This window comes from Delphinus delphis, chromosome 6 (assembly GCF_949987515.2).
Source record: "Delphinus delphis chromosome 6, mDelDel1.2, whole genome shotgun sequence".
Taxonomy (NCBI): Eukaryota; Metazoa; Chordata; class Mammalia; order Artiodactyla; family Delphinidae; genus Delphinus; species Delphinus delphis.
The window spans coordinates 21,275,645-21,289,896 of NC_082688.1; the positions used below are offsets into that span (position 1 = coordinate 21,275,645).

Sequence of the window (14,252 nt, forward strand, 5' to 3'; positions counted from 1 at the left end):
TGTCTAACTATGTAATTTTATATAGCCAACATAAAGGCTGAGCAGAGAAACAAGACCTAAACTCAGCAGAACTGGACCAAGCAGAGGCTGCTAAAAGTGAGGAAAGCAAAGACACAGGCTTCCTTCAAGTTTCTGGAGGCAGAAAATATATAGGAATGTATTTGGTTTTAGTAGGTATAATACCAGACAGGACTAAGTTTGTCATATAATAACTGCTGGAACTCCTACTTCAGGTGATTTGTCTATTAATCAATATATCATCTTTATCATCTGAGACGCCCAGGAGATGGCAGCAAAAACTACAGTGTAGCCTTGAAAGACACTTGCCAAGAGATAAACGGCATCATTTATCATCTGAAATATTTAGACATAGTATGATGACTCTGCACAAGACAATAAAACTTTAGGAGACAAAAAAAAACCCAGTAATATATTTGAAAGGTACATTCAGTACACAACAAATATGGAAACTTTTGGGAAACAAATGAAACCAAGTTCCCCTAAAACAAGTTTACCAGGTTTATGATTAGTCTCTCTATCCAAAACTTTATTCCCTTTTTTTAAAATAATATTTGTCTTCCTCAGTCAAGCAGTAATTTTTTTTTAATTTATTTATTTTATTTATTTTATTTTTGGCTGCATCGTTGGGTCTTTGTTGCTGTGCGCTGGCTTTTCTCTAGTTGCGGTGCAGGGGCTTCTCATTGCACTGGCTTCCCTGTTACAGAGCACGGGCTCTAGGCACGCGGGCTTCATTAGTTGCAGCACACAGCCTCAGTAGTTGTGGCTCATGGACTCTAGAGCGCAGGCTGCTCAGTATTTGTGGGCCATGGGCTTAGCTGCTCCTCGGCATGTGGGATCTTCCCACACCAGGGCACGAACCTGTGTCCCCTGCACTGGCAGGCGGATTCTATTTTTTTTTCTTTAACATCTTTATTGGAGTATAATTGCTTTACAATGGTGTGTTAGTTTCTGCTTTATAACAAAGTGAATCAGTTATACATACACACATGTTCCCATATCTCTTCCCTCTTGCGTCTCCCTCCCTCCCACCCTCTCTATCCCACCCCTCTAGGTGGTCACAAAGCACCGAGCTTACCTCCCTGTGCTATGCGGCTGCTTCCCACTAGCTATCTATTCTACGTTTGGTAGTGTATATATGTCCATGCCACTCTCTCACTTTGTCACAGCCTACCCTTCCCCATCCCCACATCCTCAAGTCCATTCTCTACTAGGTCTGTGTCTCCATTCCCATCTTACCCCTAGGTTCTTCATGACCTTTTTTTTTCTTTCTTAGTTTCCATATGTATGTGTTAGCATACAGTATTTGTTTTTCTCTTTCTGACTTACTTCACTCTGTATGACAGACTCTAGGTCCATCCACCTCACTACAAATAACTCAATTTCATTTCTTTTTATGGCTGAGTAATATTCCATTGTATATATGTGCCACATCTTCTTTATCCATTCATCTGTCAATGGACACTTAGGTTGCTTCCATGTCCTGGCTATTGTAAATAGAGCTGCAATGAACATTTTGGTACATGACTCTTTTTGAATTATGGTTTTCTCAGGGTATATGCCCAGTAGTGGGATTGCTGGGTCGTATGGTAGTTCTACTTTTAGTTTTTTAAGGAACCTCCATACTGTTCTCCATAGTGGCTCTGTCAATTTACATTCCCAGCAACAGTGCAAGAGTGTTCCCTTTTCTCCACACCCTCTCCAGCATTCATTGTTTCTAGATTTTTTGATGATGGCCGTTCTGACTGGTGTGAGATGATGTGTCACTGCAATTTTGATTTGCATTTCTCTAATGATTAATGATGTTGAGCATTCTTTCATGTGTTTGTTGGCAATCTGTATATCTTCTTTGGAGAAATGTCTATTTAGGTCTTCTGCCCATTTTTGGATTGGGTTGTTTGTTTTTTTGTTATTGAGCTGTATGAGCTGCTTGTAAATTTTGGAAATTAATCCTTTGTCAGTTGCTTCATTTGCAAATATTTTCTCCCATTCTGAGGGTTGTCTTTTGGTCTTGTTTATGGTTTCCTTTGCTGTGCAAAAGCTTTGAAGTTTCATTAGCTCCCATTTGTTTATTTTTCTTTTTATTTCCATTTCTCTAGGAGGTGGGTCAAAAAGAATCTTGCTGTGATTTATGTCATAGAGTGTTCTGCCTATGTTTTCCTCTAAGAATTTGATAGTGTCTGGCCTTACATTTAGATCTTGAATCCATTTTGAGCTTATTTTTGTGTATGGTGTTAGGGAGTTTTCTAATTTCATACTTTTACATGTACCTGTCCAGTTTTCCCAGCACCACGTATTGAAGAGGCTGTCCTTTCTCCACTGTATATTCCTGCCTCCTTAATCGAACATAAGGTGACCATAAGTGCGTGGGTTTATCTCTGGGCTTTCTATCCTGTTCCATTGGTCTATATTTCTGTTTCTGTGCCAGTACCATACTGTCTTGATTACTGTAGCTTTGTAGTATAGTCTGAAGTCAGGGAGCCTGCTTCTTCCAGCTCCATTTTTCGTTTCCAAGATTGCTTTGGCTATTCGGGGTCTTTTGTGTTTCCATACAAATTGTGAAATTTTTTGTTCTAGTTCTGTGAAAAATGCCAGTGGTAGTTTGATAGGGAGTGCATTGAATCTGTACATTGCTTTGGGTAGTAGAGTCATTTTCACAATGTTGATTCTTCCAATCCAATAACATGGCATATCTCTCCATCTATTTGTGTCATCTTTAATTTCTTTCATCAGTGTCTTATAATTTTCTGCATACACGTCTCTTGTCTCCTTAGGTAGGTTTATTCCTAGATAATTTATTCTTTTTGTTGCAGTGGTAAATGGGAGTGTTTTCTTGATTTCACTTTCAGATTTTTCATCATTAGTGTATAGGAATGCCAGAGATTTCTGTGCATTACTTTTGTATCCTGCTACTTTACCAAATTCATTGATTAGCTCTAGTAGTTTTCTGGTAGCATCTTTAGGATTCTCTATATATGGTATCATGTCATCTGCAAACAGTGACAGCTTTACTTCTTCTTTTCTGATTTGGATTCCTTTTGTTTCTTTTTCTTCTCTGCTGTGGCTAAAACTTCCAAAATTATGTTGAATAAGAGTGGTGAGAGTGGGCAACCTTGTCTTGTTCCTGATCTTAGTGGAAATGCTTTCAGTTTTTAACCATTGAGGACGATGTTGGCTGTGGGTTTGTCATATATGGCCTTTATTATGTTGAGGAAAGTTCTCTCTATGCCTACTTTCTGCAGGGCTTTTTATCATAAATGGGTGTTGAATTGTGTCGAAAGCTTTCTCTGCATCTACTGAGATGATCTTATGGTTTTTCTCCTTCAATTTGTTAATACGGTGTATCACGTTGATTTGATTTGCGTATATTCAAGAATCCTTGCATTCCTGGAATAAACCCCACTTGATCCTGGTGTATGATTCTTTTAATGTGCTGTTGGATTCTGTTTGCTAGTATTTTGTTGAGGATTTTTGCATCTATGTTCATCAGTGATACTGGCCTGTAGTTTTTTTTCTTTGTGACATCTTTGTCTGGTTTTGGTATCAGGGTGATGGTGGCCTCGTAGAATGAGTTTAGGAGTGTTCCTCCCTCTGCTATATTTTGGAAGAGTTTGAGAAGGATAGGTGTTAGCTCTTCGCTAAATGTTTGATAGAATTCGCCTGTGAAGCCATCTGGTCCTGGGCTTTTGTTTGTTGGAAGATTTTTAATCCCAGTCTCAATTTCAGTGCTTGTGATTGGTCTGTTCATATTTTCTATTTCTTCCTGGTTCAGTCTTGGCAGGTTGTGCATTTCTAAGAATTTGTCCATTTTTTCCAGGTTGTCCATTTTATTGGCATAGAGTTGCTTGTAGTAATCTCTCATGATCTTTTGTATTTCTGCAGTGTCAGTTGTTACTTCTCCTTTTTCATTTTTAATTCTATTGATTTGAGTCTTCTCCCTTTTTCCTTGATGAGTGTGGCTAATGGTTTATCGATTTTGTTTATCTTCTCAAAGAAGCACCTTTTAGTTTTATTGATCTATGCTATCATTTCCTTCATTTCTTTTTCATTTATTTCTGATCTGATCTTTATGATTTCTTTCCTTCTGCTAACTTTGGGGTTTTTTTGTTCTTCTTTCTCTAATTGCTTTAGGTGCAAGGTTAGGTTGTTTATTTCAGATGTTTCCTGTTTTTTAAGGTAGGATTGTATTGCTATAAACTTCCCTCTTAGAACTGCTTTTGCTGCATCCCATAGGTTTTGGGTCGTTGTGTCTCCATTGTCATTTGTTTCTAGGTATTTTTTGATTTCCTCTTTGATTTCTTCAGTGATCACTTCGTTATTAAGTAGTGTATTGTTTAGCCTCCATGTGTTTGTATTTTTTACAGATCTTTTCCTGTAATTGATATCTACTCTCATAGCGTTGTGGTTGCAAAAGATACTTGATACAATTTCAATTTTCTTAAATTTACCAAGGCTTGACTTGTGACCCAAGATATGATCTATCCTGGAGACTGTTCCATGATCACTTGACAATAATGGGTATTCTGTTGTTTTGGGATTGAATGTCCTATAAATATCAATTAAGTCCATCTTGTTTAATGTATCATTAAAGCTTGTGTTTCCTTATTTATTTTCATTTTGGATGATCTGTCCATTGGTGAAAGTGGGGTGTTAAAGTCCCCTCCTATGAATGTGTTACTATCGATTTCCCCTTTATGGCTGTTAGTATTTGCCTTATGTGTTGAGGTGGCAGGCAGATTCTTAACCACTGTGCCACCAGGGAAGCCCCAAAACTTTATTCCCTTGCTTGTCTCCTCTGACCTTAGTGCCTTTGTTGTCCAGTCTGACCTCAATCCTATGCTAATTGAACACTAATCAACCAGAGTCAGATGACTAAAACTGCTGTTGATAACATCATTGATGTACTAAAACTGCTGCTGTAGATTGCATCATTACTGTACAAACTCAGAGCAAGATGAATTAACAGGCTCCAGAGCCATGGACACCCTGGCCAGAGAATCATAAACCAGAGACATTCTGACCCCCAAAACTATGATTAAGAAATGTCACAAGAACTCCTTCACATGAAAACTAATATAAAACAAGGGCAGAAAGTCATATATAACTGGCTGAGATGAAAAAACAATAAAATAAAATGAAAAAGGAAATGGGAAACATGACAAACAAAAAGTATAATAGCAGAATTAAAATAAACATTAGGAGCAATATGGAAGAGAGATGAATGTGCCTAAAATCTTATCAGTAATACAGAGTACAAACTTGAAAAGGTCTCTCAGAATGCAGAAGAAAAGAACAAAAGTATGGAAATAGTAACAAAGGATAGTGAAAACTACACAGGAAAGGGACAGGGTAGCCAGACTATGTGTTTCTGAGGGGAATCCAGAAAAACTGGAATAGAAGCAATTAAAACTATAACTAAAGAAAAAAAGAAAAAATAAACTGGAGGTTGAAAAAAAGACTTGAGTGAACTCCCTGTGTTGCAATGGGCAGGAAAAATCAATGAAGAGGGCTTCCCTTGTGGCCCAGTGGTGAAGAATCTGCCTGCCAATGCAGGAGACATGGGTTTGAGCCCTGGTCCGGGAAGATCCCACATGCCAAAGAGCAACTAAGCCTGTGCGCCACAACTTCTGAGCCTGCGCTCTAGAGCCTGCAAACCACAACTACTGAGCCTGCGGGCCTAAAGTCCATACTCTGCAACAAGAGAAGCCACCACAATGAGAAGCCCGCACACTGCAACGAAGAGTAACCCCCGCTCACCGCAACGAGAGAAAGCCAGTGCACAGCAATGAAGACCCAACACAGCCATAAATAAATAAATAAATAAATTCATTGAAAAAAATAATAATTACATATATGTTATACAAAACAAATACACAAAGCACAAATACCAGAAAAAGTACAAGGCTGTCAATATTTTCCTCCCCCTTTGGAAATGAGGGATACACACTGACCTCTGGGAGAGACACTGTGAAATCAACATACAATAGATCTGGATATGGATGTAAAAAATCACCTGAAAGAGTTAAGTTAGATCTCAGGCCAGAAATACTGAGGTACTACGTACATGAATATATTAATGTATCTACAGAAAATGTCAAGTAGAATTGCAGTTGACTGAAACATCACTTCTCCACTTAATTTTTTGTACAGGGAAGAGAGGCTTTAGCCAAATGAATTTGAGAATTCTGACCTCAAAGATGAAGGCATCCCGCCTGCAGAGATGGATATAGGGATTGCAGTCAATGCACCTGACATATTCTGATCCCAAAGACAAAAATCACTCCTATCAAAGCCCAATGTCAGTAAACATTTATCTTACATTCTGCTTATCTAACCCATCTTATTCTGAGTCCATGGTCATGAAACAATCTTCTGACTATGATTCTGTTCTCTATGTCATTATGCCCAGAGGGAGAGAATGAGCTGCTCACAGCAACTCCATGTTTAGTCCGTGAGATGGCAACTCCTCATTATAAAATAAATTGGATTACTGGGGGGAAGATATGCTAATACTTCAAGTATTCAGGAGTTAGGAAATTAAGTTTACTGGTTAAGGATATGCACTTTAGAAGCAGAAAAATACGAATTTAAATTCTGGCTCTGCCACCTGCCAGCTCTGTGGTCTCCAATGTAAAATGAGGACAATGATACCTGCCTTGTAGGATTGTAAGTATTAAATGAGACAATGCATCCAAAGTACTTAGCACAGTGTTTGCCATATGGTAGGTGCCCAATAAATATTTGTTGAAAAACAACATGAATGTATGTGATTGATAAGTGGTTCTCATTATTTAAACTTGGTATTTAAATAAGCTTAGTTTATACGCATCTTCCTCTAAAACACAGATCCAATCTTAGGGTACTGGGCAAAAATCTGGATTTTGGACTTGCCTATCTTGAAGATAGACTCTTCTAGACTTTGATAAGCTCTCTAACTAACTTCTGCCATTCTGTATGAGGCCTTTTGAGGAAAAGATTGACAGCCTTGTTTTAATACTCTGATATATCCATGTGGCAATCAAGTCAAAGATCTAATTTTTAAATTTTTTTAAAATTTAAATTTTATAAGGAGTTATCTCTAGGTAATGGGATTATGAGTGACCGTTTTCCCTTCTATATTTTTCAAATTATAATACAAAAGAAAAGTTGCCTTTTTTATTATTTAATTTTTTGAAATTGCCTCCAAAAATTCGGACAAAGAGAAGATAAAGATAGAAAAGATGAGATTAAGCTAGAAGTAAAGTTTGTCACCGAAATGCATTATGGTAAGGTTCTATAGGTTTCCTAAAGGTACAGAAGAAATGTTTTCCTAAACTTTCTAGCCTCCACCTAAAGAAACTATGGTCACTAAGGAGATTCACAGAGTCTATAATGTAAAAATAATGTAAGGTCCCAGAAGAAGCACTGCTATTCTTGTTAATAAACCATGAGAGAGGTCTTCCCTGGCGGTCCAGCAGTTAAGACACTGCACTCTCACTGTGGGGGGCATGGGTTCGATCCCTGGCAGGGGAACTAGGATCAGTGCAGCCAAAAAAAATAAACCACGAGAGAAATTCTTCTCATGGGGTTTCACTGAAGAGTGTTTCTTCTGACATCTTTCAGTAAGTTAGTCGCATCATGCCAGAACACAAAGATTAAAATGTAAACTCTGGACCAATTCAAGAAAGCTATTGTTTCTAAACTACAAAAACAAAACAGGGCTTCCCTGTTGGCGCAGTGGTTGGGAGTCTGCCTGCCGATGCAGGGGACACGGGTTCATGCCTTGGTCCGGGAAGATCCCACATGCCGCGGAGCGGCTGGGCCCGTGAGCCACGGCCGCTGAGCCTGCGTGTCCGAAGCCTGTGCTCCGCAACGGGAGAGGCCACAGCGGTGAGAGGCCCACATACCGCAAAAAACAAAACAAAGCAAAACCCAAACCTCCTTTGCAGATAATTTCTCCCATAAAGTAGTCACACTGCACAAACTGAGAATGGTGTAAGATGTATTTTGATGTGACACATTTTTCCTCAAAATAAAGTATCAACACAAAACACCTAAAAACAATGCCAAGGAAAAGAAATAAAACCTTTAAAAGGTGTATTTTAAAGACAACTTTTTTTTAAATCAAATGAAAAGAATATATCAAAAACTTCTTACTGGTAGAAGGAAAAGACAACCTTCTTTGCTAGAATTAACTAAGACATTACTTGTCTAGTTTAAATTACAAAATAGGGAATTCCCTGGCAGTCCAGTGGTTAGGACTCAGCACTTCCACTGCCAGGGGCCCAGGTTCTATTCCTGGTCAGGGAACTAAGATCCCACAAGCCTCATGGCACATCCAAAAAAAAAAAAGAAAAGAAGAAAAAGCTTAAAAGCAGAAGGCGGAAATGTTCAGTTCTACATCTGGAAGAAATACATAAGTTAGTAACTTTATTTTCCTACAGAAAATATGGTCTACGTCTTACCATGTGTTGCTGGTTCCTTGGTAACTGTAACTGGCTGTTCATCCAGGAAGAAATCTGGTAACAAAGGATGGCCTGAAAAATTGACCCCAAAAAAAATTAGGTTAATGTAACAACTTCAGTATATTAAGATTTTAACACCTGTTTAATAAACGTTACATGTTTTTATTTTATTGATCATTCTGGTGCTGTGGAAAAGACTCCCATGAGAAGTGTCAAACTATCTGACCTTCATTAAGCTAAAACACTTTTCCTGTAATCCAGTTATCCTCCTCTCCTTCAACAAATTTCATCTTTAAGATCCAACCAAAGAGTTGCCTATTATGTTAAGCCCTTAACTGCTCTCCCAAGAGCTTTTGCCCCTTCTCTCCTATCCATGCAACCCTTCTATGCTACATCCCTCCAAAATGCTCTGGACTCATTTCCTACCTGGCGCCCCAGAGAGAAGGTGGTTGTTCCTCATTAAGAAGAACTTGTTTCCCATCTCTGTCAATGTGTGTCTGTCTTTCCCTCTCAGAAGATTAAAAAAACTGGAGGGCAGAAATGCACCAGTCTTTGTTATATCCTAACACTTAATCATAATTCCATAATCATATTAAGTTCTCAACACTCGATAGGATTTTTAATTTAAACCAAATTTAAAATTTTGTGCATAGTGCCATTGTGTCTTTAAAACCTAAAGTGATAATTACTGAGTACTATGATTGTACCATAAGCCAGGTACCGTGCCCAGCACATTATATACTTTATTGCATTTAGTTCTTACACAAATCCTGTGTAGAAATTATCTTTCCCTTATTTTAACCAAAAAGGAAAGTGAGGCTCAGAGAAAACAGGTGACATGCCTAAGGCCGCCCAGCTAGTGAGCAGCTGAGCAGAAATGGGAACTGGGTTATCTCCTCCCAAACTCCACTTGTTCCTAATCACTATACAATATTGCTTCCCTCACAGGATTGCTATGAAGGCTAAACAGATACTGTATATAAAGGTGTTTTTTAAAACTGCAAAGAGCTATTTAATTCAATTCAGTTCAAACTGAAGAGACAGGGATGATACAAATAGAAACGTGGTTTCTGTCACCTAGAAGCTCAACCTAATGAATAATATTTAAAATACACTTTTGCACAAATAAATACAACTCCCATTTGGGGCTATATTGTCTATTATATAGTATACTTTATACATAAATTAAAAATGCATTATCATCACCATCCTCACCTACAGTTACAACGGTAAGAATTATTTTTGAACAAGGGGCCTTCTGAGATCTTCTCAAATACCCCCTTGTACATGGGGTAGACCCTGTTCATTCACCTTCACCATTCATCATGAAGTTACTCTCAGACTGCACTTAAGAGACAACATTTGGAAAGCCCATAATCTTAAAAAGTTTTTGTAAAAAACTCACCACTGTATCATCTGTTACCATATCCTTGAAGAAAATTTTTACTGTGTGATTTTAAGGCCAACTTTGAAAACTAATTTTCATTTTTGGTTTCAAGATTTGGAAATGGTTAGAAGCTGATGTGACCTTCTCTATCTGTGCATCACTTAAAAAGCCTTCAACTCACTTCTATTTTCCCTTTCTCTGTTTTTCCAGTTGTGTTGGTCTGGATTTTTCCTTTCACTAGGAGCACAGCTTTTAAAAGAGCATATTAATTTTATAATCACATAAACATGCACACAAAACAGATGTATGCCCACTGCAGAAAATGTGGAAAAACACATCACTACGTTTGAAAACTATATGCATTACCTGGTGTAACGGCATAGACATCAAAATTTTTTATTCCTTCTTCTTTTAAGATATTTTCATCAATAATAAAGTTGCCAGTAAAACTTTTTGGCTTTTTGAAAATGCAATATGCAGCATCTGCCATGATATCAACTTTTCTACATTGGCTTTCAATACCAGATCCTCCCAGCATATCCATAGCAGCAGTGTATATGGCTGTAGAGAAAACAAACATACACATATGTAACTCTAAATCAAGTAATAGGACTATGGGAGTAACAAGCAAGACAAATAATCTCTTTATAACTCAGGTGATGAGAAAAAGGTCCAGAGAGCTTAAAGGATTTGCCAAATGTTTTACTGACATAACTGGGTAAACAACACATATTCCTTGCTCTACACAACACTGCCTTATACAGTACTCCTTCATGAGACTATGGCAAAATTCAATTAGATTTCTGACTAAGAATGCTCAAAGAATTTGCATACCATTCTTGAGAGACAAGAAAGCCAGTGAGGAATAAGCAAGAGCACTGAGCTGTAAACCAGGTGACTGACATTTTTAAGCCAACTATGCCGTGACTTTCGGCAAACTACTTTAACATCTTTCGGCCTCAGTTTCTTGTTTCTAAAATATGGAGCTCCTTTCCTAAGCTTATTTTCTCTTTTTCCTCTACTAGAATATAGAGACTCTGCTTTTCTTGTTCATCACTGTATCCCTAGCTCCTAAAACAATGACAAATATACCATAAACATTCAACAGATAATGGCTGGACTTGGGGGTCCCTTTTAAGTTCAGATACTACTTTCATTTAGGAAATACTAGAAAATAAAGAAAATTAAAAGGAAGAAATTTTGTTTTTGGCCACACACTGTGGCATGCCAGATCTCAGTTCCCCGACCAGGGATCGAACCTGTACCCCCTCCAGTGGAAGCGTGGAGTCTTAACCACTGGACCGCCAGGGAAGTCCCAAGGAAGAATTTTTAAATTATCTATAATCCCCCTGCCCAGAGATAATTACTATTTTTTAAATAAATTTACTTATTTGGTTTTAGTTTTGGCTGTGTTGGGTCTTCGTTGCTGTGTGTGAGCTTTCTCTAGTTGCGGTGAGCGGGGGCTACTCTTCATTGCGGTGCATGGGCTTCTCATTGTCATGGCTTCTCTTGTTGCAGAACACCGGCTCTAAGCGCCGGGCTTCAGTAGTTGTGGCATGCAGTCTCTAGAGCACAGGCTCAGTAGTTGTGGCTCACAGGCTTAGCTGCTCCATGGCATGTGGGATCTTCCAGGGCCAGGGACCGAACCCATGTCCCCTGCATTGGCAGATGGATTCTTAACCACTGCACCACCAGGGAAGCCCAGATAATTACTATCAATATTTGCATATAATTCCCACTGTTTTCAGTGCATATAAATTTTAATTTTATTTATTTATTTATTTATTTTTGGCTGTATTGGGTCTTTGTTGCTGCACACGGGCTTTCTCTGGTTGCAGCCAGCGGGGGCTACTCTTCATTGTGGTGCGTGGGCTTCTCACTGTGGTGGCTTCTCTTGTTGAGGAGCACAGGCTCCAGGCGAGCCAGCTTCAGTAGTTGTGGCACACGGGCTCAGTAGTTGTGGCTCACGGGCTCTAGAGCACAGGCTCAGTAGTTGTGGTGCACAGACTTAGTTGCTCCGCAGCATGTGGGATCTTCCCGGACCTGGGATCGAACCCGTGTCCCCTGCACCGGCAGGCAGATTCTTAACCACTGCACCACCAGGGAAGCCCCTAATTTTTAAATTACATGTTTTTTATGAAGTAACTTGAAACTCTACCATTAATACATTATTAATTACACATTGTCAAAGTTGTAAATAGTAACAACTCAATTTACATATGTATTTTAGCTTACATTTAAAGCAATGAAAGTCAATTTGTTTAAATGTACTTTAGGTGTCAGAGTTTCTAGTAATTTAGATAAACTCTCCATTCCACTATTAAACCATCCTGAAATCATTACATACTGGAATAACTTACACATTTCAGTCCACAAGATGAAAAGTATATAGCTTTTAAGAGCCACTGACCCTTTTCACTCATTCAACAAATAGTTATTGAGCCTTACAAAAAAAGGCAGGCACTATTGGAGGTATTGGAGCAGATGAGTGGACAAAACAGACAAAAAGTCCCTACTTTCACAGCAATTACATCCTAGCACACATCGCTCTTTCAAAGAGTGCACATTAACTTGGGGAATTTCCTAATAGCATTGAAATAGAAGGTACTTCTCCATATTGTAACTAAAATTCCTTTACTAGGAATAATTTTTTTTACTTTACCAATAGCGCAAGAGCTCTGGCCTCACTCTTAACGTGGTAGCTTATTAATAAAAAATAGCAGGGACTTCCCTGGTGGCACAGTGGTTAAGAATCCACCTGCCATTCTGAGGGTTGTCTTTTGGTCTTGTTTATGGTTTCCTTTGCTGTGCAAAAGCTTTGAAGTTTCATCAGGTCCCATTTGTTTATTTTTATCTCCATTTCTCTAGGAGGTGGGTCAAAAAGGATCTTGCTGTGATTTATGTCATAGAGTGTTCTGCCTATGTTTTCCTCTAAGAGTTTGATAGTGTCTGGCCTTACATTTAGGTCTTGAATCCATTTTGAGCTTATTTTTGTGTATGGTGTTAGGGAGTGTTCTAATTTCATACTTTTACATGTACCTGTCCAGTTTTCCCAGCACCACGTATTGAAGAGGCTGTCTTTTCTCCACTGTATATTCTTGCCTCCTTTATCAAAGATAAGGTGACCATATGTGCGTGGGTTTATCTCTGGGCTTTCTATCCTGTTCCATTGATCTATATATCTGTTTTTGTGCCAGTACCATATTGTCTTGATTACTGTAGCTTTCTAGTATAGTCTGAAGTCCAGGAGTCTGATTCCTCCAGCTCCGTTTTTTTTCCCTCAAGACTGCTTTGTCTACTTGGGGTCTTTTGTGTCTCCAAACAAATTTTAAGATTTTTTGTTCTAGTTCTGTAAAAAATGCCATTGGTAGTTTGATAGGAATTGCACTGAATCTATAGATTGCTTTGTGTAGTATAGTCATTTTCACAATGTTGATTCTTCCAATCCAAGAACACGGTATATCTCTCCATCTATTTGTGTCATCTTTAATTTCTTTCATCAGTGTCTTATAATTTTCGCACATAGGTCTTTTGTCTCCTTAGGTAGGTTTATTCCTAGATATTTTATTCTTTTTGTTGCAATGGTAAATGGGAGTGTTTTCTTAATATCACTTTCAGATTTTTCATCATTAGTGTATAGGAATGCCAGAGATTTCTGTGCATTAATTTTGTATCCTGCTACTTTACCAAATTCACTGATTAGCTCTAGTAGTTTTCTGGTAGCATCTTTAGGATTCTCTTTGTAGAGTATCATGTCATCTGCAAACAGTGACAGTTTCACTTCTTCTTTTCCAATTTGGATTCCTTTTATTTCTTTTTCTTCTCTGATTGCTGTGGCTAAAACTTCCAAAACTATGTTGAATTATAGTGGTGAGAATGGGCAACCTTGTCTTGTTCCTGATCTTAGTGGAAATGGTTTCAGTTACTCACCATTGAGGATGATGTTGGATGTGGGTTTGTCATATATGGACTTTATTATGTTGAGGAAAGTCCCCTCTATGCCTACTTTCTGAAGCAACTGACAAAAGGATTAATCTCCAAGATTTACACGCAGCTCATGCAGCTCAATAACAAAAAAACAAACAATGCAACCCAAAAATGGGCAGAAGACCTAAACAGACATTTCTCCAAAGAAGATATACAGATTGCCAACAAACACATGAAAGAATGCTCAACATCATTAATCATTAGAGAAATGCAAATCAAAACTACAATGAGATATCATCTCACACCAGTCAGAATGGCCATCATCAAAATATCTAGAAACAATAAGTGCTGGAGAGGGTGTGGAGAAAAGGGAACCCTCTTGCACTGTTGGTGGGAATGTAAATTGACAAAGCCACTATGAAGAACAGTATGGAGGTTCCTTAAAAAACTAAAAATAGAACTACCATATGACCCAG

General features: G+C 38.3%; 1 protein-coding gene across 1 annotated transcript in view; it reads right to left on the reverse strand.

Moving 5' to 3' along the window:
- HSDL2 (hydroxysteroid dehydrogenase like 2) overlaps positions 1-14,252 on the reverse strand; it is an 85,940-nt gene that overhangs the window by 22,251 nt on the left and 49,437 nt on the right. Inside the window, exons 7-8 of the mRNA XM_060014319.1 lie at positions 10,216-10,410; positions 8,463-8,534 (exon numbers count right to left, since the gene is read on the reverse strand). Coding sequence (XP_059870302.1) covers positions 8,463-8,534; positions 10,216-10,410 — 267 coding nt within the window. The remainder of the gene's footprint in view (positions 1-8,462; positions 8,535-10,215; positions 10,411-14,252) is intronic.